Source organism: Colletotrichum fructicola, assembly GCF_000319635.2.
Source record: "Colletotrichum fructicola Nara gc5 chromosome Unknown KSG_Nara_v1_contig04, whole genome shotgun sequence".
In the NCBI taxonomy this organism is placed as follows: domain Eukaryota; kingdom Fungi; phylum Ascomycota; class Sordariomycetes; order Glomerellales; family Glomerellaceae; genus Colletotrichum; species Colletotrichum fructicola.
In genome coordinates, this window is record NW_027094054.1 from 4,613,835 (window position 1) to 4,641,422 (window position 27,588).

General features: G+C 50.9%; 10 protein-coding genes across 10 annotated transcripts; 6 read left to right on the top strand and 4 right to left on the bottom strand.

The window, feature by feature from the left end:
* Nucleotides 1-3,137: 3,137 nt before the first annotated feature.
* Nucleotides 3,138-4,005, top strand: CGGC5_v008091 (uncharacterized protein; the record flags this gene model as incomplete). Its single annotated transcript, XM_032023289.1, has 3 exons — nt 3,138-3,290; nt 3,353-3,742; nt 3,811-4,005. 3 exons carry the CDS (start codon nt 3,138-3,140, stop codon nt 4,003-4,005), a joined length of 738 nt encoding a protein of 245 aa, XP_031892225.1.
* Nucleotides 4,006-5,887: 1,882 nt separating this feature from the next.
* Nucleotides 5,888-6,952, top strand: CGGC5_v008092 (uncharacterized protein; the record flags this gene model as incomplete). The annotated part of the gene is made up of 1 exon (XM_032023300.1): nt 5,888-6,952. The coding sequence occupies one exon, from the start codon at nt 5,888-5,890 to the stop codon at nt 6,950-6,952; it is 1,065 nt and encodes a 354-aa protein (XP_031892224.1).
* Nucleotides 6,953-7,840: 888 nt separating this feature from the next.
* swnN-1 (Oxidoreductase swnN) lies at nt 7,841-8,993 on the top strand (the record flags this gene model as incomplete). The annotated part of the gene is made up of 3 exons (XM_032023311.1): nt 7,841-8,283; nt 8,335-8,681; nt 8,743-8,993. The coding sequence occupies 3 exons, from the start codon at nt 7,841-7,843 to the stop codon at nt 8,991-8,993; spliced, it is 1,041 nt and encodes a 346-aa protein (XP_031892219.1).
* A 123-nt stretch (nt 8,994-9,116) lies between these two features.
* Nucleotides 9,117-10,525, bottom strand: apdF-16 (Aspyridones efflux protein apdF; the record flags this gene model as incomplete). The annotated part of the gene is made up of 2 exons (XM_032023322.1): nt 9,117-9,623; nt 9,692-10,525. 2 exons carry the CDS (start codon nt 10,523-10,525, stop codon nt 9,117-9,119), a joined length of 1,341 nt encoding a protein of 446 aa, XP_031892218.1.
* Nucleotides 10,526-11,758: 1,233 nt separating this feature from the next.
* cdk-9 (putative cyclin-dependent kinase 9) lies at nt 11,759-14,906 on the top strand (the record flags this gene model as incomplete). The annotated part of the gene is made up of 5 exons (XM_032023333.1): nt 11,759-13,425; nt 13,490-13,790; nt 13,855-14,060; nt 14,118-14,361; nt 14,439-14,906. 5 exons carry the CDS (start codon nt 11,759-11,761, stop codon nt 14,904-14,906), a joined length of 2,886 nt encoding a protein of 961 aa, XP_031892221.1.
* A 12-nt stretch (nt 14,907-14,918) lies between these two features.
* On the bottom strand, nt 14,919-16,479 carry CGGC5_v008096 (uncharacterized protein; the record flags this gene model as incomplete). The annotated part of the gene is made up of 5 exons (XM_032023345.1): nt 14,919-15,173; nt 15,229-15,651; nt 15,712-16,001; nt 16,060-16,247; nt 16,298-16,479. The coding sequence occupies 5 exons, from the start codon at nt 16,477-16,479 to the stop codon at nt 14,919-14,921; spliced, it is 1,338 nt and encodes a 445-aa protein (XP_031892220.1).
* A 1,652-nt stretch (nt 16,480-18,131) lies between these two features.
* CAN1-1 (Arginine permease CAN1) lies at nt 18,132-20,561 on the top strand (the record flags this gene model as incomplete). The annotated part of the gene is made up of 11 exons (XM_066151966.1): nt 18,132-18,413; nt 18,471-18,709; nt 18,793-18,928; nt 18,977-19,067; nt 19,128-19,157; nt 19,208-19,268; nt 19,322-19,982; nt 20,042-20,130; nt 20,179-20,392; nt 20,446-20,469; nt 20,526-20,561. 11 exons carry the CDS (start codon nt 18,132-18,134, stop codon nt 20,559-20,561), a joined length of 1,863 nt encoding a protein of 620 aa, XP_066008792.1.
* Nucleotides 20,562-20,841: 280 nt separating this feature from the next.
* CGGC5_v008098 (UMP-CMP kinase 1) lies at nt 20,842-21,549 on the bottom strand (the record flags this gene model as incomplete). Its single annotated transcript, XM_032023381.1, has 1 exon — nt 20,842-21,549. One exon carries the CDS (start codon nt 21,547-21,549, stop codon nt 20,842-20,844), a length of 708 nt encoding a protein of 235 aa, XP_031892008.1.
* A 1,186-nt stretch (nt 21,550-22,735) lies between these two features.
* Nucleotides 22,736-23,068, bottom strand: CGGC5_v008099 (uncharacterized protein; the record flags this gene model as incomplete). The annotated part of the gene is made up of 1 exon (XM_032023392.2): nt 22,736-23,068. One exon carries the CDS (start codon nt 23,066-23,068, stop codon nt 22,736-22,738), a length of 333 nt encoding a protein of 110 aa, XP_031892009.2.
* A 3,097-nt stretch (nt 23,069-26,165) lies between these two features.
* Nucleotides 26,166-27,588, top strand: CGGC5_v008100 (uncharacterized protein; the record flags this gene model as incomplete). Its single annotated transcript, XM_032023403.1, has 2 exons — nt 26,166-26,959; nt 27,015-27,588. The coding sequence occupies 2 exons, from the start codon at nt 26,166-26,168 to the stop codon at nt 27,586-27,588; spliced, it is 1,368 nt and encodes a 455-aa protein (XP_031892010.1).

A 27,588-nucleotide genomic window follows, 5' to 3' on the forward strand; every position in this document is an offset into this window, starting at 1 on the left:
AGATCATCATCGCGTACGCAGAAAGGGCAGGAGCAAACCTAGCAGCCAGCGGAGATCTTGCATTCCTGCAGTGAGTCTCGGTGTGGGCAATGTTGAAAAGCGCATCTCCTCCTTCTCCGGCATGGAACAGATGGGTTGCAGTTGAACGTCCAGCCCCGCCGAGTGAGACGGGTCGGCACCTTTGACGCGGCTTGGCGGTCGATGACTACGACTTATGCTGTAAGTTTTGTCGATCTGTTTGTTTTGCCATGAGCTTGTATTGTGGTGGCAGTGAAGCATCAGGAGTGTGGTGTGGGACACACACAAGAGGTCCCCTCAGATTCGTCTCTGTAAGCGGCCCTTCTGTTGCGGCATTTTCGCATGAGACCGCGGGAGAGACCAAGTAGGGATCATCAACTTTGGACGTTGGGTCAGGAGCTGGGTAATCATCCCGACTTGGCAATGTCAATTTCAACGGTTCGGACTTTCTCGCACCTCGAAATGGGGGCAGGTTGATTCCATCGCGAGTGCCACTTTTCAGACGATGCGAAACAGGGCATTTCAGTATGGATAGGGGACATGGGACAAACGATGGCGACCTTCATGGCTGGCCATCCCCCCATCCATATGGAAGCCAGGTTGGTAAGCGATGGCTTTCTGGAAGCCCCCGACAAACGGTGCGCGATTCGTTCTCAGAGTCTACAGACCTCTCGCAGAGGGTAGTTTTGCTGTTTTGGATCGCGGTGGAGACGGCGGTGATGTCGTTGATTCGAGGGATATTATGGGACACACGTGTGGGCAGGGAGATCTGACGTTGTCGTTTGAGGCGTCAAGGTGTTGGGCTGCTGGTCGACTGGGTCTCTGGCCTTAACCCATGATGTATGGCTGTTTTGAGACACGAAAGTGGATGGGGGAGGTTTTCTGACAAACCTCGTGCATCCTTGATGTCCTCGAGTCGGGCCCCTGGCTCGACAGGGGTGATGCCGGCTTACCGCCAGTGAGGATGCGACCTGCGCTAGCCTGGTTTCCGCATGCTTCAAGTTGCCCATTTTTTTCTTCTTCCCTCGCTGTCTCGTCTCCGGATTTGCAAGGTGGGAAAATCATTGGATTCGGCAGTACAACCGAAAAAGGAGCGAAGGGGTGTTTCTCTGGGTAGGTTGGAAGATCGGCGTCGATCAACCTAGACACGAGAAAATCTCCTAATGCTGTAGACGATCAGTACCTCACAAACAGCACCCTACCTAGACTTTTGTCATTTCCTTTGCGCCTCCCATTACAGCCTTACAGCCAGTTCTCGGCACGAAGCGATGTGTTCGTCGCCGCGTGTCTTGGCAAGTCAAGTGCCTTGGCGATTTACCGAGAGAACGACAACGGCAAAAACACCCGAGTTTGACAGCTCCCAGCGGCGTCATCTGGTCTGTGCAAAGTCTCATCACAGCCACAGTTCATTCGGCCAAACAGTTCAGACCTAGCAACTATTCAGACGCGGGCGAGGGAAGAAAAGGGTGTGCGAGGGGGCATGCGACGAGGGGAGCCGGGGGCAGGGAGTCCGCGGGCACAGCGAGTTCAGCGCGAAAGAGGCGAAAGAAAAAGGCGTGCACAGTCGCCAGACAGGTCACAGAGACAGCGAGCAGCAGGTTCGAGCATGACGGATGACAGGTGACAGGCGACAGATGACACGCGCGTGTCAGTGTCGTCCAATACCTCAGGCCGTCATGCGTTGCATCTCGTCTTCCCTCTCCTTCTGTCTCTGTGTCTCCCAGCGCCCTTCAGCTTCATCTCATCTCTGCGAAATGTGCCAGATCTGACGGCCAATTGAGCCGCAAGTTGCCGTCGAAGGAGCCCCGCTAAGGTGATGGTGCTCTTGGCAAGTGAAACAATATGCGTCCGGGGTGAGCAGCCCGCGCTCCCCGACTACAGTTTCCCATTTCCCAACGCGGCCTAACAGGCGTTTCAAGATCGTCCTTTTCGATGGTGGAGAACGGTAGCGAGAGCGGCAATAGACAACGAGCAATGACAGTGCCGTCGGCAGACAGTTCCTCGGGGAAATTATTTCGTCAGAGCGCCGCGGTTCAGAAACCGAGGAGATTTTGGAAGGGTGGTTTGTGGCTTTTTCGGCTGATGCAGGTTCGGCGTACGAGTTCGGCTTACAGGTTCGGCGCCAATTGAGCCCCCCCCTCAGATGAAAATGAATGACACGGTTCACGCGCGCGGGGTTGGGGTTGTCAGTAACAGATATTAACAACTCCAACAACAATAATTAAAACTCCTTTTAACATTAAGGTAGGAAGAGCAAAAGACATGGGCTCAAATATGACAATTGACAATCTTAACATCATGCTTTCGACATTCCCTCATTCTACATCGGAAAGAGCTGTGATTCGCTCGTTGGCACGTCAGGCTTCTTAGGACATGCAGATAAGGTGTGTTTGGCCTGCATGCGCTGCGTGTGTCGCTCAGCTGAAGGATCTGCGGTAAGGTAGGCCCCTCTAACGGCAGGTTTTGCCTGAGTCTTTTTAGCGCGCTGCCATCGCTGCGCCGTTGAATGCCACGGATGTCGCCCGAAAAAGAGCCTTGTCGATATTGGGATGGACCTACACACATGCTCACTCACATCAATCGCCTCTCCCCGCGCGCCCCTCCCCCCCACAACCACCCGCCGCAGGGCTAGCGACGTTGACGATCTCGCGACGTTTCACGTGCCTCAGACACGATGGGGGGCACCTGTCGCTTCGTCCCTGACCCTATTGGGGATAGGTCTGGTTTGAAGGGCTCGCCGAATTGTCTGAATCGAGGACGAAGGACTAGGGAAGGGTTCATGGGTCGGCATGTCTAGCCGCGGAGCTACGAGCTCTCGGGACGCGACTCTTGGCATACAAACATTTCCCCCCAAGAGCAGAGACTGTAGACATCACTTTTAAGCTCGAGTATAAAGATCTCGAGATCGTCCGCCCTTCAGCTCATGTTCCTCTCTATTCTTCAGCAGTGTCTTCTTCTTTCTTCTCTTCTATTAACTTCTTATCTTCTATCTCGCCGATTGATTCGTGCGTCAGACTTTCCGTCGCTTCCAATTTCTCTCAAACCAGTCTAATCGCCATCCCGCCATCTATAATTAACTCAAAATCCTTTTTTCAACGTCCAACGTTCAATCAATCAAAATGGTTTCCAAGACCCTCCTCTTCGCTCTCGCAGCCGCTCCCCTGGTCGCCGCCCACGGCAAGCCTGTGGTCCTGACTGGCAACCTCGGCGGCAACGGCACTGCTCTGGCCAACCAGGGCGGCGTTGTCCCTCTCACCGGCCCCAACAAGAAGGTCAGTTTCTTAACAACAATAGTCACTTCAATGAAGCGCGCGCTAACCACTATACATCACAGACTGAAGTCGACACCACTGTCTTCAAGAGCAAGAACATCATGACCGACGGTCTCGGCCGCACCACCGGCAACGGCAAGGTCCAGGTTGCCGACATCGACGCCGCCAACGCCATGTCCGGCGGCACCCTGCCCCAGGTCTCCTCCACCGGCGGCAGCATCTCCGGAACCTTCCACGTCGTCACCACCGATGGTGCCGGCCCTCTCCGCGCTGTCCTCGACCCCACCGGCACCGGCTCCTTCGCCAACGGCGTCGAGCTCACCGCCACCCAGAACGTTCCCGGCAACAACGGAAACATCAGGCCCAACGGCCAGGTCCCCGGCCAGAAGAACGCCCGTGACCTCTTCGAGCGTGCCATCTACAAGCGTGCTGCCAACGTCAACAAGGACTTCGTAAGTAACACCTTCACCTCTCTACGCAATGTGGTAAAATCCAGTGGCTAACATTCAATTCTCCACAGCCCATGGCCTTCTCCGTCCCCGACGGCACCCAGTGCACGGGTACCTCCGGCAACCTGCAGAACGTCTGCTTGGTCAAGATCGCCAACAACAACGGCGCCGGCCCCTTCGGTGGCGTCATGGCCATCCAGATCCCTCCCGCTGGCGCTGCTGCCGCCGCTCCTGCTGCCAAGCGCGAGGTTGACTTCGAGGCTTAAGCGACCAGATTTCTTTGGACGGATTTTGAGATTCTGATGGCTCAAGACCCCTGGTGGGCAGCTAATTGGATGGCCACCTGTCATCAGACAACCTTTTCTTCTAGCAGTAGATAGTTAGTTCGGCTCTGCTAATTCACTTTTTTTCTTCAAAGAAAGTTATTGGTGTTTGTGTGATTGATTGTGACATGAGGGGCCTCTTGGATTTTGTAAAGGCTTTGGTGTGCAGATCGGCACTCCTTCAACCTCAGGTTTCACTTCATTCTGAGCGCAGCCAGTCTACCTACTTCCGGGTTCTAGACTCCTTTTCAACTTGGCGGTCGACTTTCGTATTATCCTCGTCCTATATGTGCCATCGGACACTTCCGCCCAGGAGATGGAGACGTACAACGGTGTTCCTCGGTTTGATTGCCTGCAAGGGTGAACCCGGTGTGGGAGAGACCTACCCGCCAATCACGGTGCTTCCGTTCTCTACAGCTATCCTGTCACGTTGATGTACTGAAATGCAATTGGGCGTTATCACTTACTCCGCCACTCTCCACGCTCTTTTCTTCCGTCGTAGGGCAAATTTGGGGGAACGTGTGGTCGTTGGTGCTAGTGACAGTTACGTACGCTACTCAGCCTATCCATCCCACCGGATGTTATGACGACGCGTCGTTCAACACGCATCACCAAACCATGGAGCTGGCTAGAATGCCTCGAAACGGTCGATGGAAGGTACATCAGAGTAATCGCAATAATTGCAGGCCGACTGAGAAGAATTGTGCGACCATGTGGCTGTTATGCCATGATGCCAAGCATCTGCATCCCCTTTCTGGAAACTTGCCTATTTGGACTCAAAAAGGCAACGCTACAGCCAACGCGACTCCATTTGAGAAAGATTCCAATATCAAAAAAATCAACATATCATTGTCGAAGGGGCTCTTGGGTCTGTCTACCAGCCCTATGGTAGCACAGACGGAAATGCCGTTATGCCAAGGTGCCATTCACATCGATGACCCCAGAGAACCCATTGGACTTACAAAATGCCTGGGCTTCAGACAGATCCTTACAGCATACGCCATCAGACGCAAAAAAATCAGACGTTTACACCTGTTGGCTGTCAAAAGTTCGTCCCATAAGGCCCCCCTTTCATATAAAAGCTTGGTGCATGAGGGGCGCGTCTATTTTGGATAGAGTAAGGAGGATCGCAATTCCGCCTCTAGGTCACGTAAGACCGGGAAACGCGTCAGTGAGATGATGGCGATGGAGGCTTTTCGTGGTCGCCGAGGTCCAAATTTTCGGCTCCGGTAGGGAATGGGCCCGGTCCCCGGGGGGCTGAGTCCCGCGGAGCGGGTCCGAATCCCACCTCCCGACGGCTTGGCCTCCCACCTCCCGGATGGCTTATACCGGCCCCTTACCATTCTGCCCGTAGAATTTCATGCTAAGCTACTACCACACTCTATTCTGGGCCACATGGAGAGCCTCTACAGGTCGAGAATACAGCTGGTCGGCCAATGGGACGTCAGTCAATTACGAATCGTCACCCCAGTTAACCGTCCGCAGCAATACCCACAGGACTCTATCGGGACAACACCGACGGTACAGGGGACGGTCGTAATTAGGCGTCATGCGATAGGAGGCGTAAGGCAGAGGCTGGACTGTAGAGGCTAGCAACGAGGCTCATAGACCATGACGACTTCAAGATGAAGGGATTTTGTATAAGTAAAGGAGGGTTCTCCGCGACAAAGTAATCCTTCAATTCATCATCCTCATCACACTCACATTCACAACTCACTCACTACCTCTACCAATCACTTCTTAACCACTCTCACTTTTACCACGTCCTCCAGTAACCGTCTCAACAACTTCATCTGAGGTTTTTCTTTTCCAGCCAACCGCAACAATGAAGTTCACTACATTCGCTCTTACTGCCCTCTCCCTGGCGGCCACCGAGGTCTTCGCTCACCCCGAGAAGTTGACCAAGGAGAACATCAGACGCGAGGCTGCCCTGGCTGGTCGCTCTACCAACAAGTGTGCCGCCGCCATTGAGAAGCGCAAGGCCGAGATCATCGCCAAGCGCTCCCAGCGTCTCTACGAGCGCCGCGTCGCCAACGGCGACATCGTCCCGAGCAGCCACGGCATGTCCAAGCGCAACACTCTGCAGTACACTTCCATCCAGAACAACACCTGCCTCTTGGCCCCTGAGACCATCTTCGGCCCCTACGGCGTCGACGGCGAGATGAACCGCCACGACCTCCGCGAGTCCCAGCCTGGCATCGATTTCTACTTCGACATTGGCGTCATGGACATCAACACCTGTGAGCCTTTGGAGGGTGCCTCCGCTTCCATCTGGCACTGCAACGCCACTGGATCCTATGCCTCTTTCACCGGCATCGACCCGGACACCTCCGAGCTCCTCGACGGCTGGGAGAAGCGCTCCGACGGCACCACCGACGACGAGACCTTCCTTCGCGGCGTCCAGGTCTCCGACTCCAACGGCATGATTGAGTTCCTCACCAAGTTCCCCGGCTACTACGTCTCCCGCTCCACCCACATCCACGTCGCCGTCCAGGCCAACGCCTCCAGCGGTATCTCCTACAGCCAGAGCGCCATTCAGCACGTCGGCCAGCTCTTCTTCGAGGAGGACCTGCTCTCCCAAGTCTACGCCGTCAGCCCCTACTCTTCTCACCTCGAGACCCTGAACCGCACCACCAACGACGAGGACTCTGTCCTGTCCAGCGCCAGCGAGGACGGCTACAACCCCTTCATCAGCGTCTCTCTTCTCGGTGACAGCATTGAGGACGGCCTGGTCGGCTACATCACCATCGGTGTCAACGCCACTGGCGAGGAGATTGCCACCACCGGCACCGATGTCAACCCCCAGGGTTGGATCCCCACCGTCTCCGTCGGCACTGCCAAGCTTGCTGAGGCTACTGCTGCTGACGCCGCTGCCGGCTACACTTCTTAAGTCTCATAAGGGGACTTGAACATTGCATATAATGGCGTTTTTTGGATTTTCTTTCCTTATGTTCGGGCTGGTTCAAAGCATTTAGCAGCGATGGGGTGACGGGTCTCAGGGGAAGTAGCATAGCAAGGCGTTTGCATATAGATGGTTGGCACACAATAGATACGAATTGATTACTCAATTTTCACACGTTTCCTGGCTGTTTTCTTTATTGGTTTGTCCGGCTTGCCGTTTGAGCATGCAATTATTTAATAGCTACAAATACGCGACTGACAGCAACTTGAGTGAATACGACGCCTGCATGGGGTCTTGGCATTGCGGATCTGTGCGGCCATTCAGTCAACTGAACAAAAGGGAAGAGACCCAGTGTCATCAAATTGCCGGAGTTAAACGGAAGGTGCCGGTTTGGGGACCCGCAAGCTGACACTTGAATTAGATCCGGGGAAGGATGAGTTCCAGTTATTGAGTTCAGGGCCAACCACATTCGCAGTAGCCTGATTCAGAATATGAGTCTTTGCAACTTATGTTGTCATACTTGATTCATCGGGGTTCTCAATCACCCCGGTGCGGAGACCGGCCGGCGGTCGAAAATCTCGGGAGCTAGTCACGGGCCTTCGGGTGCGGATCCCGCGCGTTCCCAACGCCGATGAATGAAGTGCGGAGAGGCCCAAGCCTCCGCTCCGCTCCGCGAAATCGTTGAGATGAATGATCTGTCCAGACTTGCGTGTCGATTCAAAGCCGCTACCAGCATTCACCGAAAGTTATACAAACAAAGATGATTCACCTACAACTAGAAACCACTGGAATGCAGAGTCGAACAACTCACAACAATTACAGCCGTCCTGTAACCACCACTTTCGCGTTTTCTATTCATCTAAGCTTCATTTCAAAATGGCCAAAGTTGCTGTCGCTGGAGGCACGGGTGGAGTTGGCAGAGCCATCGTGGAGCAGTTGCAGCTCAGCGGAAAACATCAGTTCTTCGTGCTGGGGCGCAAGGTAACTATGCCCATTGTGATGATTGATACTACTCACCGGGGCTATTACACCAGCCTTTTCATCTGCCACATTCACTGGATACAAGCTGATATGATGTATTTCAAGTCTCCATCCCCCGCCCTCCCGGGTGCTCTTTCCTTTCTCGAGGTAGACTACGAAAATGTCGATACTCTCGTCAAAGTCCTTGAAGAACACAGCATCGACACCGTTATTTCCGCCCTGAACCCGGAATCCGAGAAATCCAGCAACGCTCAGATCAATCTCATCGCGGCTGCGGATAAGTCGAAGACAACTCAACGCTTTGTTCCCAGCGAGTATTTCACGCCTGTTGATAAGAAGTAAGGCCACTTAAAAAGTCTTGTCGAGATACCTGGAACTAATTAAAGTAGTAATCTCAATGAGTCTTTTGGCGAGCAATACCGTCTTGTAAATACGATCGCCATCGAGAAGTCAGGCCTGGAGTACATTCGCATCTATGCAGGATTGTTCATGGACTACTGGGCCATGCCGAACGTCCACTCCTACATGATGCCATTCAGCCCTGGCATCGACATGTCTCTCAGGAAGGCAGTTGTTCCAGGAACCGGAAAAGATGTCATGAGCATGACATACACCATCGACCTCGCCCGCTTTATTGTTCGCCTTCTTGATGAACCTAATTGGCCCAAGACTGCCTCAATCAGCGGCACAGACGCTACTTTCAACGAGATAATAGCCCTTCTCGAAAAGTATCACAGTGAGTAATGGGCCTGTAAAATAGCGCGAGCTTTGAGATCGCCAGACTGACACAAGTCCAGACGCCAAGTTCGAGGTGATCTATGACGATGTAGAGAAGCTCAAGAGCGGGGATGCAACTTTGGTGTCGATTCCCAATGAGTCAAGCGGTATCCCCGTGGCGCTTTTGAAGCAGATGACAGTTGCATTCAGTCTCATGGTTGTCAGCGGTGTTTGCGCCTTGCCTAAGGAGGGCCGCTTGAATGACATGTTTCCTGAGCTGCGCCTGACGACAGTTGAAGAGCTTCTTGCGAAGGCTTGGGCTAAGAACTAAGGTTATAACTAACCCCCGAACGCTTCCGGTGGTCCTTTAAGGAGTAGTCCGGATTTAGTTTTGAACTCTATTTCATAGAAACATATTTGTACGGCAATCTCCATGTTTGGTCCCGCACTGCTTTCACACCTTCGCCGTCCATGCGGATCCAACAGCAGCTACCCTAGCAGCAGCCAGGAAGAGACATGCCAAGAACGTGACCACTCCTGCCCAAATCTGCGCCCAAATGTACTTTCCAGTTCCGTCAACGATAGCTCCAGCGATAGGTGGGCCCGCAAAGGATGCCACGCCGACAATTGTCGCAACCATGCCGAAGCGAACTCCCATTTTCTGAGGGTCTTCCGTCAAGCTCGCCAGAGCTGGGGTGAAGATACCTTGTGCGAAGCCATTGGCGATGCCGAAAATGACAGATAACGCGTACAAACCAGGCCTGTTGCGGACTCCGATCCACGCAAAGTACATCACACCCACAAGCCCGTTGCTGAATATGAATGTGTTGATGGCGCCCACGTATCCTGCTAGGATGCCAGCCAGAGCACGACTGGGAATTCCAGAAGCATTGAGGATCAGAAGAAGTGCCACTGAGTCCGTATATGAAAGTCCGATAGCGACCTGAGCGAAGGTGTTGATCTGGAGGCTGTTAATTTCCCTAGTCCTAATCTCCAAGAGATCGACATCTGTAAACACGATTTACTTACGTAGAAGAAGCTGAAGTAAAGTGCAAGGAAGAAGAAGAAAGAGCCCGCAGCAAAGAAGGAGTAAGTTCTTTCCTTGAATGCCTCCAATTCCAGGATTGGCCCTGACTTTCTCGGCGGGAGGCGAGGCTTGAGAAGTGTGCAGGCGATGACGGCGAGGACCAGCATCATGAGCGCTTGGCATCGGACCGCCCACGGGAATCCGACGTGAGGGATGGTGTAGTTGAGGAGCGTCGGAAAAGTGACTGATCCAAGTCCGGTGCCCACGTTCGCAATTGACAACGCTAGAGTTCTTCGCTGCTTGAAGTACGACCCGACAATGGCAATTCCTGGCATGAACATGATACCCATGCCGATACCGGTGTACAACCCTTGTGCAAGGAAGATCTGCCAGTACTTGGTGCAGAAGCTGGTCAAAAGCGTACCCGTCACGGCCATGAAGGAGCCCCCGATGACAGCATGTCTTCCGTAACCAGCATCGACCAATCTTCCCGAAAAAGCGCAGATTCCGAAAGCCAGAAATATTTGGACCGAGCCTACCCACGAGACTTGGGCTGACGGCAGGCCCAGCGTTGTTGTGTAGTAGGCTTGATAGGCGCCGTATGAGGAGGGGTAACCCCACGAAATTTGGTTTGTTATGTTGCAAGCGACGACTTGCAACCAAGCTCGTGCGCCTCCATCGGGAAATGTCAATATTTCTGGAGGAGATTGCAATGGTTCATCGTCTCGTAGGTCGTTCCGTGCGCTCTTCTTCTCGGGATCGGCAGTCTCGTGCCGATGATATCCCACCGGCTCCTCAGAGGAGCTTGACCGCTGGATCTCTGGCCTCAATGGCATTGTTGGCGTTGTTTGGGGCGTCATAACACGGTTATAAACGTTAATTGAAAGTAGGAGTCATTAACCTTTGCTGTATGACAACACAGAAAAGGATTCCGCGCAGTGTCCGATGTCAAACGATGGGCGCGCCTTATCTTTCATATCGCCGATGACTGGGCAATCAAGCGAAAGTGACTCATGTAAACCATGCACCGATCCCCTTGAAATCGCAGAACAAAAGGGGAAAGTAACCCCCTCCTTGACTCGGAAACAAGCCGCACGTAGGACAGAAACCAAACCAACGATTGCAGGAGTTGCTTATCCGAGAGTCTATCTTCCAAAGCTTGGCTTGTTCAACAAATGAGTGGGAGAGGTGCCGGTCTTCCGCCCCCTGTTTCAATTGACCCCAAAACCCGCGGTGAGCATCATCAAGTTCAATTACTATCGCACGTGCTCACGCACGCAGCCTTCAATTCAATTGCTGACCCATGGCCAGCGAATATTATGCAGCACAGATCGCCGACGGCTAGATGCAGTCCCTTGCTTTAGCATCTACAGACAGATTGGACGTTTTGTTACTGTGTCGTATTCTGCTTTTTGGTACTTCGACCAGATCTCGTTTTAATCTGGAGCAAAGAACAAGCCATAAGCACACCGGCGCCGCTCCGACGCCGATTCTGCCATGGTCCCACTTTGCCGGACACCGGCACGGAGCCGGTGACGTCTCGGTGGAGTGCTCCACTGCACGGAATGTGCAAAATGCCGTCGAAGGCCTGGGAGATGTCAGCGGGCTAGGCCTGCTGACACAGTAATCTCTCTTGGAGGCCGGGGGGGTTTCCAGACTCAATATTCCAAGATCACTCCGCCAAGGGTTCGAAGGGCCTAGATGCATCATGCTCCAGTCTTAGCAAACAGTCGATCGCGATGCGACAGCAGGCAGATGGTTGGGAAGGCTCTCAGAGGCGCAGCAGCCATGTCTGCCTTGCTCTGCAACTATCAGCGGCCTGCAGATGTCTCTAAAGTGAGGCCTGTCGGGCGCTGCCCCGTACCCAATCAATCACGATTTACCCCTGCTGCTATTGGGCCAGGCTGCTGCGCCCCAACAGTCCATTTCTGTCTCAAGAACCCCATTCATGCTTACTTCTGCGAACCATTCGCATCTCACTCCAATCCAGCACGCCATTCTCTTCGTACGATCATCGCCTGGGGCCATGTGGAAGCCGTTCCGACGGCTTGGGTATCCCCGCGCGAACGATGGGGTCCGAGGAGTACACTGACTTATGCCGCGACATTCGCCGCCGCCTCCTGGACAATCTGGAGAGGAAGGACTCGGACAAGTTTCGGTTCGCCACTCGGGATACAGCAGCCAATGTGCTAGAATCTCATTACCTCCGACTATTTTTCCAAAGCATCAACGATGACCAGTTCTCAATCTCGGCAGACGACTTTGCTCGGAATATTCAAACACGAAGCCTACATAACTTCATAGCTATCATTGCATTTGCCGGCTGTAGTATTGATGCTGCGAGGGTTTTCACGACTAAGCTTGCTGCCGCAGACATTTGGCCTGTTAAGCAATCGCACATCAAGGATGCTACTTCTCTCCCAGCTGATCGCGACAGTCTACGAGAATTTTTCGTGGGATGCGATTCAAATGATGCAGATATCTTCTTCGGTTCACAGGCAATCTTTTGCACCGTTGTGCTACTTCAAAGGGAAGAAGTGATCGTCCATGACTCTGAGACTCAGCGACTTCCCTACTTGAAGGAAAAGCAAATCGGTTCAGGATCGTTTGGAAAAGTCTACATGATCAAGATCGCCCGAGGCCATATTGAGGATCACCGTACCGATGAGGTTTCAAACAAGCCACGAGAGGTTGCACGGAAGGATTACATCGTTCAGTCATCTAGCGACATGAGTTCTCAAGATGAGGGCAACGTCATGAAGATGATCCTTAGCGCCTCAAAAACCTGTGAAAATATCCTGGAGAATCTTGGCACCCTTCGCGTCGAATCGCCTCTAGGGACCGACCATTCGCCAACCTACAGTCTTTTCATGCCGCTGGCAATATGTGACCTTGGCGCCTACATGAAAAAGGACATTTCAACTTCCATCAAGACACCAAAAGTGCGAGCGAATCTTATCCGATCCGCCATGGGTCTGGCGACAGGACTCAACTTTCTCCACCACGAATTACAGACTTCGGACCTTGAAGATGTTGTGTGCTACCACATGGACCTAAAGCCCAGCAATATTCTTGTTTTTCCAGGCGAAGATCGGGAGCATCGTCAAATTTGGAAGCTGAGCGACTTTGGGATGTCGCGAGTCAAGGTTCGACGGAGAAATCATGCTGAGCCTGAGGAGCGAGACTTTAGCGTATGGTTTAGACCACGGCCGGAAGTACACGAGGATGCTCCATCGGGAACGCAGAATAGGCGAGGACAAGGAACCTATTTGCCTCGAGAATCCTTCCTCGCTGGAAAAGTCATGAACACCAAGAGCGATGTCTGGTCTCTTGGCTGCGTACTGAGTGTTTTCTTTGCTTATCTTGAAGGTGGTGCGGACAGCGTCACTCAGTACACAATTGACCGGCTGAAAGATCGCAAAGGGTTGGATGATGGTTCGGATAGTTTTGTCTGGGAGAAGTCGTTTGGGAAATTTGCTCTTCACCATGCAGTCCTAGATTGGCATCATCAGCTCGCCAACAAAGCCGGCACACGAAGCTCAGGAGAGAAAAAGGTGGTTCACACAATCCTCAGCTTCCTTGAGCACAAGGCTCTGAATTTGGACCAGGAGAAGAGGTGTACGGCAAAAGACGTCGAGAACGCTCTGAAAGAAGCAATGGCTGCATATCGTCATCTTGAAAGCTCTCCAGTCCCCGAAGAGCCCAAGAAAACAAGGAAACTTTCAATTATAGAGAGGTAAATCATTTAAATTGTCCTGCAATACTCTATTCTAAATTCTAATCAGCTAACACACGTCCAGAATCCGGAGCAAATCACCGGAAGCGAGACCTAAAGGCGACCGTTCTATTCAGCAGTGGCGTCTAGCTCAGGATGCCGATGACACAATGAAAAGCTGCAAGATCTCGCCAAATGGGACTATGCTAGTCTATTGGGGTGACTACAAACTCATACTCTTTACTTCTCTTTCTGCTCCACTTGAAAGTGAGAAAGCTTTGAGTCCGGCGGCCGAATTCTCCCTTGCAGGGTCCGCTTTCTACTGGAAAGCGGTAGCTTTGACTGAGAGGTACCTGATTGCCACGACTACCGGCGGTACATTTAACGTGAGTCACCATACAGGTACCTTTGAAGAAACCAGAGGGAATGGTTCTAACATCGGTTAACAAGTGCTATATATTTGACCTCGAAGCTGGACAATCGGTCAATGCAGATTTGGAGACATGCTATCATGTGACGCTACCGCACCCCGAAGTCAATAACTTGGCTATTTCAGCAGACCATCAGGTTATGATTTGTACACTTCAGAATATTGAGAATGAGAGGCTTTCGGGATCTTTGTTCCAAGCGCGAATCTTAGACCTGATTGAGTCCGGGTGAGTGGTTCCTTCTACGGGCTGAGACTATGATGATCATGACTAACTCTTCTTCAGACGGAAGGTCAACCCTGAAAGTACAGGTTGGGTTTCAGATAGAACCAATACGCCTCTGAACTTTCAACCACCATTGAAATTGAGCTGGCCGGCTGAAGATACAATCAGCATGTCACTCCGCAATCAAACCGATGGATACATGGTTGTACGGCCTGAGCTGACAAAGCACGACATACACAAAGTATCTATCGTCCATTTCTCTTTCAAGACTAAGAGTATTGATAGAGTCGATCTCATACCGCAAGTGAGTACACAATCTACGTTAAAAGGATGCGCTGTTACCTAGTCATGCAAGTTGCTGATCGCAGTGCACAATCGTAGGGGCTCGACAGTAACACAGCTCCTCTTTTCACAGCCCTCTCTGAACTTCACACCGAAATATCTTGTGTAGTCGTCTCTCGAGAAAGACATCTCTACAAGCTTGATTTCCCCAATGCCTTGGGTAGGGACAGGCCAAGTCAGCTGCACAAGATAATTGACAAATATCGCATCCTGAAGATCATGGTAAACAAGAAAGACGATAAGCTCCTCGCTTTCGGGACGAAAAGAGCAAGCCACAGAATCATTCTACTTGAGATCAGCATGCCGAACACGAAGGATCCCGTCGGCGTTAAAGAACTAGTGCAACTTCCCGGGCTTTCTGATTACGACGAGTTCACGGTCAGACTAGTCGACGTGGAGGCCAATCGTCACGTTCTTGTAGCTGCGCTTGTTGAGGGGAACCGTTATGCGATACACAAGATCACTCTTACCGGTTTACAACCCTCATCAACATTTCGGTCTTCCTAGGGAGGTTGGCTATCAAACAGCAAGGGAATTCTTCTCGGCAAATGTGCTTCTCTTTCGGACCCATATCTTCAGCTGGTTCCATTCCCCCGCTTTTGGCAAGACCATCTTCCGTTTGCCAAAGGGACCTCCCTCCAGGAGCATGTGGTAGATGATGAATGTAGCAGCAGTAAGTATAACCGAAGCAACGACGTATATCCAGATCATCGATGTGCTAACAATCCTGTTGTTCTCGTCATCCAAGTCGAAGAAGTTCATACCAAAGAAGGTCTATAGACGTTAGCAAATGATTTTCCTGGTACTCGGAGTTAGGAGCAAGGCTTACAGCAATGAACGATGGCGGTAGATACAGCAAGGTCAGAGTAGTAATAAAGACCACCGACTTATTGAGGTTTAACATATTCTCGTTCTGCTTTCTTGTGTCTAATTGTTCTCGGAAAGACAACGTGTTGGCGAGGAGTTGTGCTGTCGTCTGGGCTCGTTGATGAAGGTAGGAAGCCGTTCGAGAGAAAGCACCACATTGGCGCCGGAAGTTCTCAAAGTCTACAGACGATGGGCTCGCCGCAGCGTGGGTCTTGTTGTTTTGCCCGAAGTTACACAGCTCAGACAGTTCTTTGAGAACATCCTCTGACGAAGCAAGGATGGCTGGTATCTGGAGAAAACGATTCTCAATTCTGGCCAGTGTCGTGAGGTGACTAGACGTTTGGGTAGATGGCTCCTCGATGAATGTGGCAAATGTTGTAAGCGCCTAGCTCAAGTCAGCATCTTTCGTTGTCAGGAGCACATGGTTCTTTTGTGAGGCTCTAACCATAGGCAAGAACTGTCGCTCAAAGTGAGCAATGTATGACCTCCACGACGGCAGATGGGTCTCATGAAGAACTCTGTGCAGCCATAAGGGATCGAATTCGTTATTTCTGGAATGTTCAAACAGCCACTCTTGAGCTTTTTGATTTGCTTTCGCACCGGGCATCGGGTTGAATAATATGCAGAGATTTTGGCTTGTCTTGAAATTGGTACGATGGTAGACACCGGTCTGTCTAATGACCCACTTGTTGCTCTCCGGCTTGAATTCGGGGTATCGAATGGTGTATGCCGCCTCTGATCGAAAGCTGTGTGTCAGGGGTGTGAATTCTTCATCTCTCTGCATATGACATACCGACGACCGACTCAGTCCTGCGCTCCGTGAAAGGCATGCAAAACACTTCTTCGACATCCATGTTCCGGACGTAAAAGCATGATGCCAACTCCCAGAGTGAGTCGCCTAGCTCGAAACCGTCTATGAGTAGCTCCATCATAGGCTTGGTGATCTGCAGCGGTCTCCATGAGTTGCGTTGGCATATCGATCTAGGAACAAGGTGAGTAAGTTGACGAGGTGGTGAAGCTCGATCGCGTACATGAAGCGGTAGGTGAAGTCTCTGTTTCGGCAATCTTCCATGTATGAACTCAGGCTCTGCGGGTCCAAGAACTCATGAACAGCCAGGTCGCTCTTGTCATTCTCAGCTGAAGAAGGTGGGACTTCAATCAGTTTGACCGGCTCGATGGCTTCGTCGACAAAACATTGTTGTAGCGATGTCATTATTGATGCAATGCTAGGCAGTAACTGAGAATGCTACAACGTAAAACTAACAGAAAATACAGTCCTGTGATCCTCTGCACACATAGGTGCTCATATGTACTTCCCGACCTCAGGCTGTCTATGTACCCCGAAGGTAATGCGCCCAACCTATGTTCCAGCGCTTACATGCCCTGCCACCGCTAGATCGGCACTGCCGACCGGAGGCTCTCGGGATTCAATCACCTCATTGATCGCGGATGGCACTGGTTGCAAAATTTTCATTAGCAAATCGTCGAATCACGCGAGTCTACCTCGGGCTATTTCTTTACTCAATCTCAGCCTATAGGTGACACTAGTCAGTGAAATTCCATTTCATCTTATACATTTGAGCAATGGGCGCGTTTGACATACGCTGTCGACCTCCTTTGGTGCCTTGAAGTGCCATACGTCATCCCTCATCTGCAGGCTACGGTTCAGCTGACAGGGGTCCAGAGGAGGGTAAGGGAGGGGCTTGGCGGCAAGGCATACTTCAATATTGAACTCAGTCTGCCCCGGGAAGAGCCTCTCAAGGAGCCTCTGCAGGCTGGCCTTCTTGAGATACCGATTAGCAACGTTTTGCTCAACCTGGCCCATGTTGAAATGCGCCTCGGCTATTGCGTGTTTGGGTAGTGTGGTGCACAGAGATAATCACGATTCTAGAGAATCAACAGATACAAATAAGTCGCCAGTCGCTGTTGGTAGCAACGCAATGGTAGGAGAAAAGCACACTTTTGTTCAGTAGCAAACCGCTGACAAACGACACGTCACCGAAGGCCCAGGCTGCGACTCTGACTGTGTCTAGGACTGCTTCCGCGGTTCGCGCACCAGTCCCGTGACAGTAAATTGAGTGTGTGACACCAGACCTTGGCGAATAACAGGTGGTTCGACTCCGAGCTGAACACACCTCCTGGCACCTGCAGGCAAGCGTATGCTGCCTCTGCGGCCGCAATAAGATGTTTGCCCAGAACACTTCAGACCCATCTGGCTCGGGCCCGAGATGTGCAGGCTTTTTTGCCTTCCAAATTCGGGTTATTATTCTCCATTGTCTAGTACATCGGGGCTAAGAGTATGCTCGGAAATGCGGCGGGAGCAAACATGTGCCGTCATATCACGTAGCATGCCGGAGGTAACCCGATAAGGAAGGTGAGAAGGCAGGTGACGATGGATAAGACATACAGTTGGCAGCCTCACTCTGGAATGTGCCCTTGTAGAATACGAGTTTAGGGCTCATTAAAGATGTATGAGGTCAGTTCTTAGCAGGCCGAGGTCGAGACCGCCCAAGATAAGGCGGTCACAGCCCCAGCCCAAACCCTTCCAAGACGATCTCTGGGCGGAAGCCTAACTGTGGCTGATGCTCCAGCCCTCTGCAACCTCCTAGAAGAAGAAAAAAAAAACACATAAGACATGTTTGGCTGATGAATGTTTGCCCTGCGCCCGGCGGGAAGGCAGCAACAGGCTGCGAATTTACGGTTACCTCCTAGATCGCGAAAGATTCCATTGTCAAAACACCTGAGTATTTCGGCCACGCTGGATTTCGATTCGCATGACTTCTTCCTTCATCCTATTTGTGTTGCCATAAGCCAGGCGTTTTGCGATTACATGTAAAGTTGTAGTTCTCGTTTGCTGTGATGACGATGACGACGGACCCGAACGGGACCACCCCCACTTCGGACTGGATGCCGGACTGGATACCTCGCGGTTCCACGGAAATGGGGCCGGTTGTATCACCTCTGTCCCCGAGCGCAATTCCCGAGAGTTCCTCCAACGTTCTTATCCATCAAAAAGCTAGTGACTATGGGCCATCCGAAACTTCCGATGGGAACCAGGGCTTCACCGAGCGACCCCCAATTGAGGTTCTGGTGAAGCCAGAGCCGGACCGCACTGTCAAGAGAAAGTTGAAGGGGATACATCTGTTCGTAAGTGACACTATTGGTCATCTCGTATCTAGTTGTAGTTTGCTAACATTCTTCAAGATGATTACCATTAATGGAACATTGGGAACAGGCCTCTACTGGAGAAGCGGTCAGATTCTCGAAATCGGCGGCCCTCTCGCTGTCCTGTTCTCTTTCGTCCTCGTTGGTCTCCTAGCTTGGGCTGTCATGCAGTGCGTCACGGAGCTTTTATGCATCTGGCCTGTACCAGGTGCGCTGTCTGTCTACGTTGGCACCTTTGTGGACCACGAGCTTGGGATCGCTGTCGGCGTTGCATATTGGTAAGCGACTCCATCCAATCTAAGATCGCCTCAAGATTGAGTTTGATGATACTGATCCGCATGAGGTTTACGTACGCCGTCAGCTTCTCCGCGCTCATTGCAACTAGCTCTGCGTTGATGAACTTTTGGATAGACCAGTCGAACCAAGGTCTATCAGTAGGAATTGTCTATGTTTTGATTCCCATCATGATGGTGTTTGTAAACGCATTCGGCATTGAAGTAAGTAGTGACTGATCGTCTTACCATACTCGTCTCACATCATTTCAGATATATGGGCTTGTTGAAGTGGTCACAGGAGGCATCAAGATCGCCTTTCTGATCGTCATCGTGGTGGCTCTCATTGCTATCACTGGAGAAGGTACATCTCATTCCCGACATTGATCGACTCAACAGCACTGACTCATGACCTCCTCAACAGGTTCTGCATCAGGCGGAGAGGCCGTACCTAGTCAGTTTGCCTATCATACGCTATGGTCATATGTCTAATCAAAACTCCAGTTTTCAAGGATCCCTTCCAGTATGATGCCGACGCAGCACCAGATTGGGGCGTTGCTCTTCTGTTGGTCTGCCATCAAAATCTTGTCTGAACCTCCCGCTAATTAGACCTACCAGTATGTCTCTATCAATCGCAGCATTTGCCTATGTTGGCGTCGAAATAGTCGCAGCGTCAGCCCTAGAAGCGAAATGGCCAGAACCTCGTCATCGCCCGTCCCAAGAAGGTTCAGCTGCTGAATCCCGACCAACAAATGCCGAAACTCTCATCGGACGCACTGTCAAGTTCTCGGCCATCTTTATTTCAGTACTTGTGGGCGTGGCATATACACTCAGCGGCATGCTCGTCTCCTTAAACATTAGGCCCGATGATTGCGCCCTTCCGCATCTTAGCTGGGTCCAAAACACCACGGCTTGCAAATGGTATTCTGATGAGGACAGAGCCCACCACAAGAACGCAACATCTTCTGCTTTTGTGGTCATCGCGGGCCGGTCCAACGCCCGGATTCTAGACCATGTTTTCAACTTCTTCCTGGTTTTCACGGCCCTCACATGCGCCAACACGAACCTTTACGTGGCTTCACGAAGTTTGTTTGGCTTGACAAGTCGCTTAGATGGAGGTGCCGGGCAACCATGGGTGTTGAGAACCCTGGCTTGGTTCGGAAGGACGAACAGACGCAAGGTGCCATTGAGAGCGATGGTCTTCTCGGCGATCGCGTTCTGGTGGGTACCTTTCCTCCAGATTTCAGGAGGCACTGACACAAATACTCCCATCGGCATGGTTTGTCGCCCACGTATTCGGGAGTCTAGTGAGAGCAATTAATTAATTTCCTTGCGTAGTTTATCGAGATTCTAGCCCAGATGGGCTCTGCTGGTGTTGTTATTGTTTGGGCATGTCAGTGCCTGGCTTTTATTCGGTATTATCACTGGTATGTAGCCTCTGTCTGATGTAAATTCGGTCATCTAACTTGGCGTAGCATCGACAAGCACCGACGTGCTCTTGAGAGCCGAAAGATTGCTCAAGTTCAGCGCTGGAACTACGAAAGAAGCGATTACCCTTATCGAAGCCATGGACAGCCGTTCCTAGCCTACATGGCCCTGATCAGCTGTTTGTTTCTGCTACTAGTCTCTAATGGCGCAGCGCTATGGAAAAGTTTCAACATCTTGCCATTCTTGTCGGCGTATCTCGCTGTAAGAAGACAATCGTCTTGTGGGGTTTTATGTCGCTAACTCTATGATTGCAGATCTTCGTCTTCCTGGCTTTATGGGTATGTCTGAAACTGTTCAGAGGCGCCAAATGGTCTTTTGAGGACCTTTCAGATAGGGAGAGGGTGATCAAAATAATCAGGCATCTGCATGAACTGCGAGCGGGGTCAACTTGAAAGTAGGCCTCTCGAAGGTCTAGAGCGAGTCTGGCCAGACAAGGTTTCTGTTATGCTATCATAGAGTCTTTCTTCGTTAGAAATGATATTAGCTATAAGAGATAGTGCGCTGGTGGACCAGAATTCACCAACTTCACGACAAGAGTGGGATAACTGAAGCTGTGACACTATTCTGGGATATGACTACGTCTTTCTGAACCCCCACGTCTAAAGGACTCAATCTACCTGCAAATGGCTTACTTCCTTCCATGACTCGAATTACGACCGCTGAGTTGACGAAATTGACTGGATCAGAGGTTCCATAATCTTCTCCAGGTCCTTCTGAACATCCTCTGGACTGCGATTTGTGTCCACCTCAAAGACCTTCATGCCCTTCTCTTTATGCTTGGCCACCACGAAATCCACATTGTTATGGAACTCATCAATCCGGCGCATCGCAGTCTCAGGATCCAGATCCTCCGGTCTCGCCTCCGCCTCAGCCTCATCACCCCGGGATGCTACACGCTGTTTGGAGATATCCTGATGACACTTCAGGTATACCGTCAAGACCGCGGGTGGCAGTAAATGAAGCCATTCCTCAATCTGCTCCGGTCTTCGCGGGAAGCCGTCCACGAGCCAGAACTCCTTACCTTCGAGTCCTCCGTTGCGAATCTCCCGCCACAGCAACCAGGCGCCCATATCGTCGGGGACGCTGGGGTTTCCGGTGTTGGGCTTGGTCTTCGGTCCGGATACTCCCGGGTCCCCGCTCTTGCGCAGACCGCGCATCAAGTCCCCGTAAGAGAGGTGTTGCAGGCCGAAGCGCTTGACCAGGAAGGTGCTCTGTGTGCCTTTGCCTGCGCCGGGTGGACCGATTATGAAGATGATGAGTGCGTCGTCAATGGGCTTGCGTCTGGATTTGGACCACAAGGAAGCGCCAACCATGAAGCTCAAGTATGGCAGGAATTTCGCGAGAGTTTCAGCAATCATCGTGTTGTTTGACGTGTAGATTCGAAAAGTTGGAGAGAGTTGTTTGATTTCGTGGTGCGTTTCTGCTGTTCGAGGAAAGATTATTGTGATTGGATTGCTATGATGTTGTGTTAAGTCCAAGATAGGCCGGCTTCTGATCGTTTTATACGCGGTTCACATCTTCGTCGAGAACATTCAAGTCCGATCTATCACAGCTATCATATTTCATAAGAAATGACATTCTGGGTATGTCACACGGCCTCCTTCCTTTGATCTAGATACGGCTTATTGCGACAATGCAATGTTGAATACATGCTGCTGGTTCATGCGACCACACCTGTAACAGCAGATTCAATGAGATCCGAAAACGACTTCGATGGAATCGTACCAAAGTGACATCGCCTTTATCCACACTATAGCATACGACATATGTGACAAAAGGGCACCTTTTTCGACAGAGGCGGCCATGAAGATCGAAGCTGCTTTGGCTGGGGTCTTCAGCCAGACCTTGCCCGCAATTTCTGTGCCTCTGAGACTTGACCGAGTCTGTAACAATGACTCTATTGTTTTGCGGAATAATGTTGGCTGAGTAGATCTTGCGACCGCAGCCATCTTTGGCATGGTCTGCTGACTAGTGCGGTCATCGGAAGTTTCTTTTGCGTGCGTCTCTTCTTTTTAGGGCGACATAAAGTCAAGCCCAGATCCCAGATTGTTCGACCTCTCAAACGCATCAATCTAGCCAGGCATAAACCCTTCCAGCTATCTTACCTCATGAACGCGAATACTCTAGGGACTCTAGCACGGGACTGGCGTTTGATGTCGATTCAAATAGAGAACGAAGACTCCATGTAGTCTATTGATAGATAAATGTCCTTCGACTTGAAACCCAACACGTGTGTTCAAGTTACAACACACGCCATCTTAATGAGTTACTCAATTAGCTGTTGTGTTTCTGAAACCGTTTGTTGTTGGAATCGTGGTTAAGTAGGCTACTTCACACCTCATAACATATGTCGATGATAGTCTCTTGAGACAGTTGATATCCAAAACAGTTCTAACGAAAATAGCATTGAAAGAGGCGATCTTCACCTTCAGCATTAAGGACCTGATCAAGGGAGTGTGGTTTTCTGTATACTTTTGATTGTGGATATGAGATATCTGAGAACTCGTGTTGATAAAATTATTTGATGTAGTATCTAAGTCTACTCTACGAAGATGGCGGGGGCTTAGGAAGCTGCTCGTTGCCCTCCTTCTCGGGAATGATGTCTGGTTCCTCTGCCTCCTTAGGAAGAGGTTCGGTGGAACCAGAACAGCCTTTTTGGTCCACAATCCCACCATAAAAGCTTTCTCTATACGCGGCGTTCAACTGAGTCTGAAAGTTGGCATCGATAAACGGGACTTGCGTTTTCTCGTAGCGAACGTCTGAGAGGGCATCTTGAGCCTCCTTTGAGAGAGAATCCCAACCAACAATGGTACGCTCAAATAACTTATCCCCATCAGCCCCAGCAAATGGGGACAATGCGGTGTCGTGAATTTGCATTTTCGGATGTGTCGCCTGGTCAACGCCCACTTGTGAGCTACTGAATGAGATCTTGCCGGTAGTAGCAGTGTCCCAGCTGAGATGGTCGCTTGTAAACGACACACCGACGGGGAAGTAAGACGTTGCATCGTCATCTTCACAGCCAAATTGATTTACCCAAACAACCACACTAGCCCAGTAGTGGCGATGACCCTCGTCATTATCTTTGCCCCAACGAACCTTGGGCATATAATAGGAATACATGATCCCAGTGCGATCCAGACTCTGACCACGCCTGACATAGACTTGAGCAGTACCTCCAGCGTCGCAGCCACTCCGGCCGCCACCTGTTGGTTTCAACCCAGCCCTATATTTCGAAATTAGCATTTCAACACTGATTACTTTTTGATATGTAACAAGTTAGGTGTGTCTTACCCAAGAGAGCCATCTGAAGCAACAGCTGGGTATGGATCGCAACCGCCCGAAACGAAAAGGAAAGGGTTGAATCGAAGTTCTAAGTGTCCGTCGATCCCTGGCGAAGGGCTTTGTGTGTACGCAGTGACATGATTGTGGTCAGTTATTGGATGACCCCCGTAGTCATCACCACCCCGTGGCAAAACAGAAGACAGGGAGCCGCAGATAAAAAGAAAGCTAAGAAAGGGTCGAATCATGCTGAAGTTGGTGGTTGATTCAGATGAGGATGAGGAATTAAGTTCGATGGCCCTGACCTAGGGGTAGATCGGCAGCAGCTAGGGATGTGCACGATAGGCAAGCTGTGTTCTGAGAAGAAGTAGTAGAGGCACTCATGAGAGCATGACCAACTTTGCTGTATGAAAACGGGATATTTATTAGATGCACAGCTGATGTCGAGCTGTGGCTCGGTTATTACCGATGATCCGCTACCTACGCTGAATAGACTCTCTCATTCACGACACCGAAGAAGAAGATTATAGTTCAACAGCTCATTGACGGCATTTCCGGGTGCTGCGTGCCTTTCCATGACCTGGCACAGCAAATTCAAGAACCCATGAATATTGCAGATCAACGGGGCGAGTTTCTCTAACCAGGGCAAGGCTCAATCTTTCTTCCCTTCTAAATTTTCTTCTTCACAGTTCTTTTTGGCTGCCTTATGACTCTCACGGGGAAATATTCGTTGAGACTAGGGTTCGCACATCAGTACTGGGCGGAGTCATCCGGTGGCTGTTGCTCCCATCCCGGCGGGTTGGTCCGCAACAACGCAAAGAAGGTTTAGAATGGTTTAACAAATTTCGGGATTGGCGAAATATTACACATGGCTTTGATCACGGATTCTTCCGCGGTAATCTCCCAGTCTGTGCATCGTGAGGTTGTGTCCGTTGTGCAGTAACAGAGCGAATCCTTTGGATATAGACAGCACCCTTCTTGCTCTCTACTTAAGGTCCAGACCTTTGCCACATGCGTACCACCTGCTCAGAAGTCAAGACACTCTTTTCCCCATTCAAAATGTTTTGTAACGCTCTGAACTACGCCATCCTTGCTTCTGTTCTCGCTGGCTGTGTTGCCGCGGATCGTGTTCTGATTGGCTTTCGAGTGGTCAGTGCGGTACGTTGATCACCTTGCTTGAGTTCATGGATTCTAATGTCACAGCGCCCTTCATATTCTTCCCTTTGTGCTAATACGGCCATTTTAGAAAGAGGCTGCCATCATCAATGACAAGTCCAATATTTTCCGTGATTCGGAGTACGATGATTTGGCTGAGGGACGTGGATCAACCCAGATAGGACGTGGAGTTTATCTATCTGGAAGCCCAGTCGGATGGCACGCAAGTTCTTCAAGTTGGCAAGTCATTCAATCATGCTTGGAAGGGACTCTTAGCTAATGTGACAATAGGTACTGTTACGTTAAGGCAGACGAAAACAGACTGGACTCGACACCCAAGACTTGGATTCCAAAAATTTCGGCATCTGGCACCCATTTGTGGGGCGCATCAGAAAGCACGATTTTGAACTACGTGAGGGCACAAATGGAATCTGGTGAAGACGAGGACAATTCTTTGCGCTTGGGATTGATTGAACTCAATGAGCCTAATGAGCAATTGCTCATTCCCACAAGTATGGCTAACAACGATGCACTGGATTTTTATGCCAGGTGTTTTGCGAGCCAATATGAACTCAGCCAGCACTACTGGGAGGTTGTTAATTATGACTCTTGGACGAAGCAGCGTGGCCGGAAGGAATAGACGCTGGACTAAGAAATTTTGTTACTGTAATATTAGTTGAAGAAGAATGAGTCGATCTTTGTTCAGGAAGTTTCGAGCCCACCTAGTAGGGGTTTTCTTGGCGTATGGAAAATGAAGCGTCGCGTGGTCAGCCTGTTGTAGATAAACCGCTCAGACTGAATAATTCGTTGTTGTGCTCCTTGTGACAGGATCATCTACAGAGTCTTACTTTCCGATCACGCCCTCACGGTTACGCACGACCGCTGTGGTCTTGAGCGGGTGACGACAGTGCAAATTTCTCCAACCCCGACCACCAGTCTCGACGTTGAAAACTTCATGAACTCTTGCAGTGTTTCTACGGACAACATCAAAGTCGTGAAAGTAGATGATCTCCTTGGGCAAGATATCCGCGATGCCCTTCGCTGACAGTAAAAATAGTTGTGGGGTTGCCAATTCTCAGCCATTTGCGAGAAGCTGGATTTCGATGGTGCTGTCTTTTAAAATCAAAGTTCAATGATGGCATCTCCAAGTCTAATTTTCATTTCTAATATTAATGCCCGCTCTAATCACCGAAATGGGTCAAAAAGTCTCGTAAATCTCTGGCATTGCGTCAATTTGAGTGCCACGGAGCCTTCCGATCTCTGGGTTTATGACCTCCTATTTATGCAAATGTAAGTAAGAGAGGAGGCGATTTGCCGTGCAAACTATCATCACATACTAGGGAAAAGCTCAGAAGTCTTTGAGACCACCTGCTCCAACACGCCCAGCAACATCAGTGTCAGCTCGCCCATCTCAAGGTATTCTCTCGCCTGCTGAGTATCGCAGCCGTTTCTCTATGTCATGCATCATGCTCTGAGAGTTGTTGTTTTCTTTGCCCTCGTCTCAGTGAGCAACTCTGAGCGAGCGGAACCAAGAAAGTCTATGTTTGCACCGTTTGCGGCTCATCACAACACAACTGGTATCGCCCAATTGACGACCTTTTCGACGACCACGGTTCTTCCCTCCAAGACAATTCCTTTTTCCGCGACATCTTCAGCCGCGCGCGCAATCGTGCATGTAAGCAACGGCGAAACTGTTGCTGTTGCGGCCGGCGTGGTCGTTGTCGGTACTGGTATAGGTGGCTTTTTCATTTTCAACGGTATCACGTCGCCTATCGCCGGAGGCGCATCTGTTGTCGCGGGATCATCGGCCTCTGCCCCAGGCGATCTTACCAACCCTGACGATCCCACCGACCCCGACGATCCCAACGATCCTGTCAGTACCAATGAGCCGGACAAAATCAAATCCGATGCCTTCGACACTACGACAGGCGCATCGCCACAAACGTCCGTAAAGCCATCGTCACCAGTCTCAACCAGCACAAGCGACGACACTAAATCCGATGTCAGCGGCATGACGACAAGCACAACTCCACAAACGTCCGCAACAGTGTCGTTCCCGATCTCAACCAGTAAGAGCGACGGCACCAAATCCGACACCTTGGCTACGACTAGCACAACACTGCGAACATCTGTTACCGCATCATCCGCGCGGCCAACCAGTACGAGCACTGATGACGGCGCTCTCTCGTGGATCGACCATGACAAGGTGGCTGCACTTACCCAAAACCCTTCTCCAGGGCTCGTGGGCCAATTGGAACTACGCTTCAACCCCGACCTTTATGTATCTGGTGGCTGTGATCCTTATCCCGCAGTAGACGCCCTTGGAAGTCTTGGGTAAGCACTAATGCCTTGTCTCCATTACTTGCTGGCAGATGACTGAGTATCATAGGGCTGGCTTGAAGCCGACCGGTGGTGGAAGAAGCGGCTGTGGTGATGGCAAAGGCGGCCAAGTATATGTACGACGTGGTATTAGCCAAGGCCACGTCGGTATCTTATACAGCTACTACTTTCCTAAGGCCCGCTGGGCCAAGGGAGACAACAACGGTCACAGGCATTACTGGGCAAGCATTGTTGTTTGGCTTAACCGCTGGGGCTGCAGAGTAGACGACATAACCTCGACCTGGCCAGTTGGAGTGTCCTTTACAACTGACCATCTAACATGGAGCGATGCTAAGGGTATCTCGTTCAGATCTTCCGAAGTTGGTGTCGATATGCCAACCCATCCCCAGATGCAGATTCATGATATTGCTATAGCACCTTTCACAGGCGCTAGTGGAGATAAAGTCTATAGTCGGGTTTTAGTAGGGTGGGAGTCTCTTCCTAAGGAAGCCCTTCAAGCGTTGTCCAACGTGAAGTATGAGAAAACGGAGGTACCATTCGTTGAGGCCAACTTCCAGCGTCAACTAGACGCCGCATATCGAGAAAGCTTTTATCATGGGCTTTCCGATCAGCAAGACTGCTGA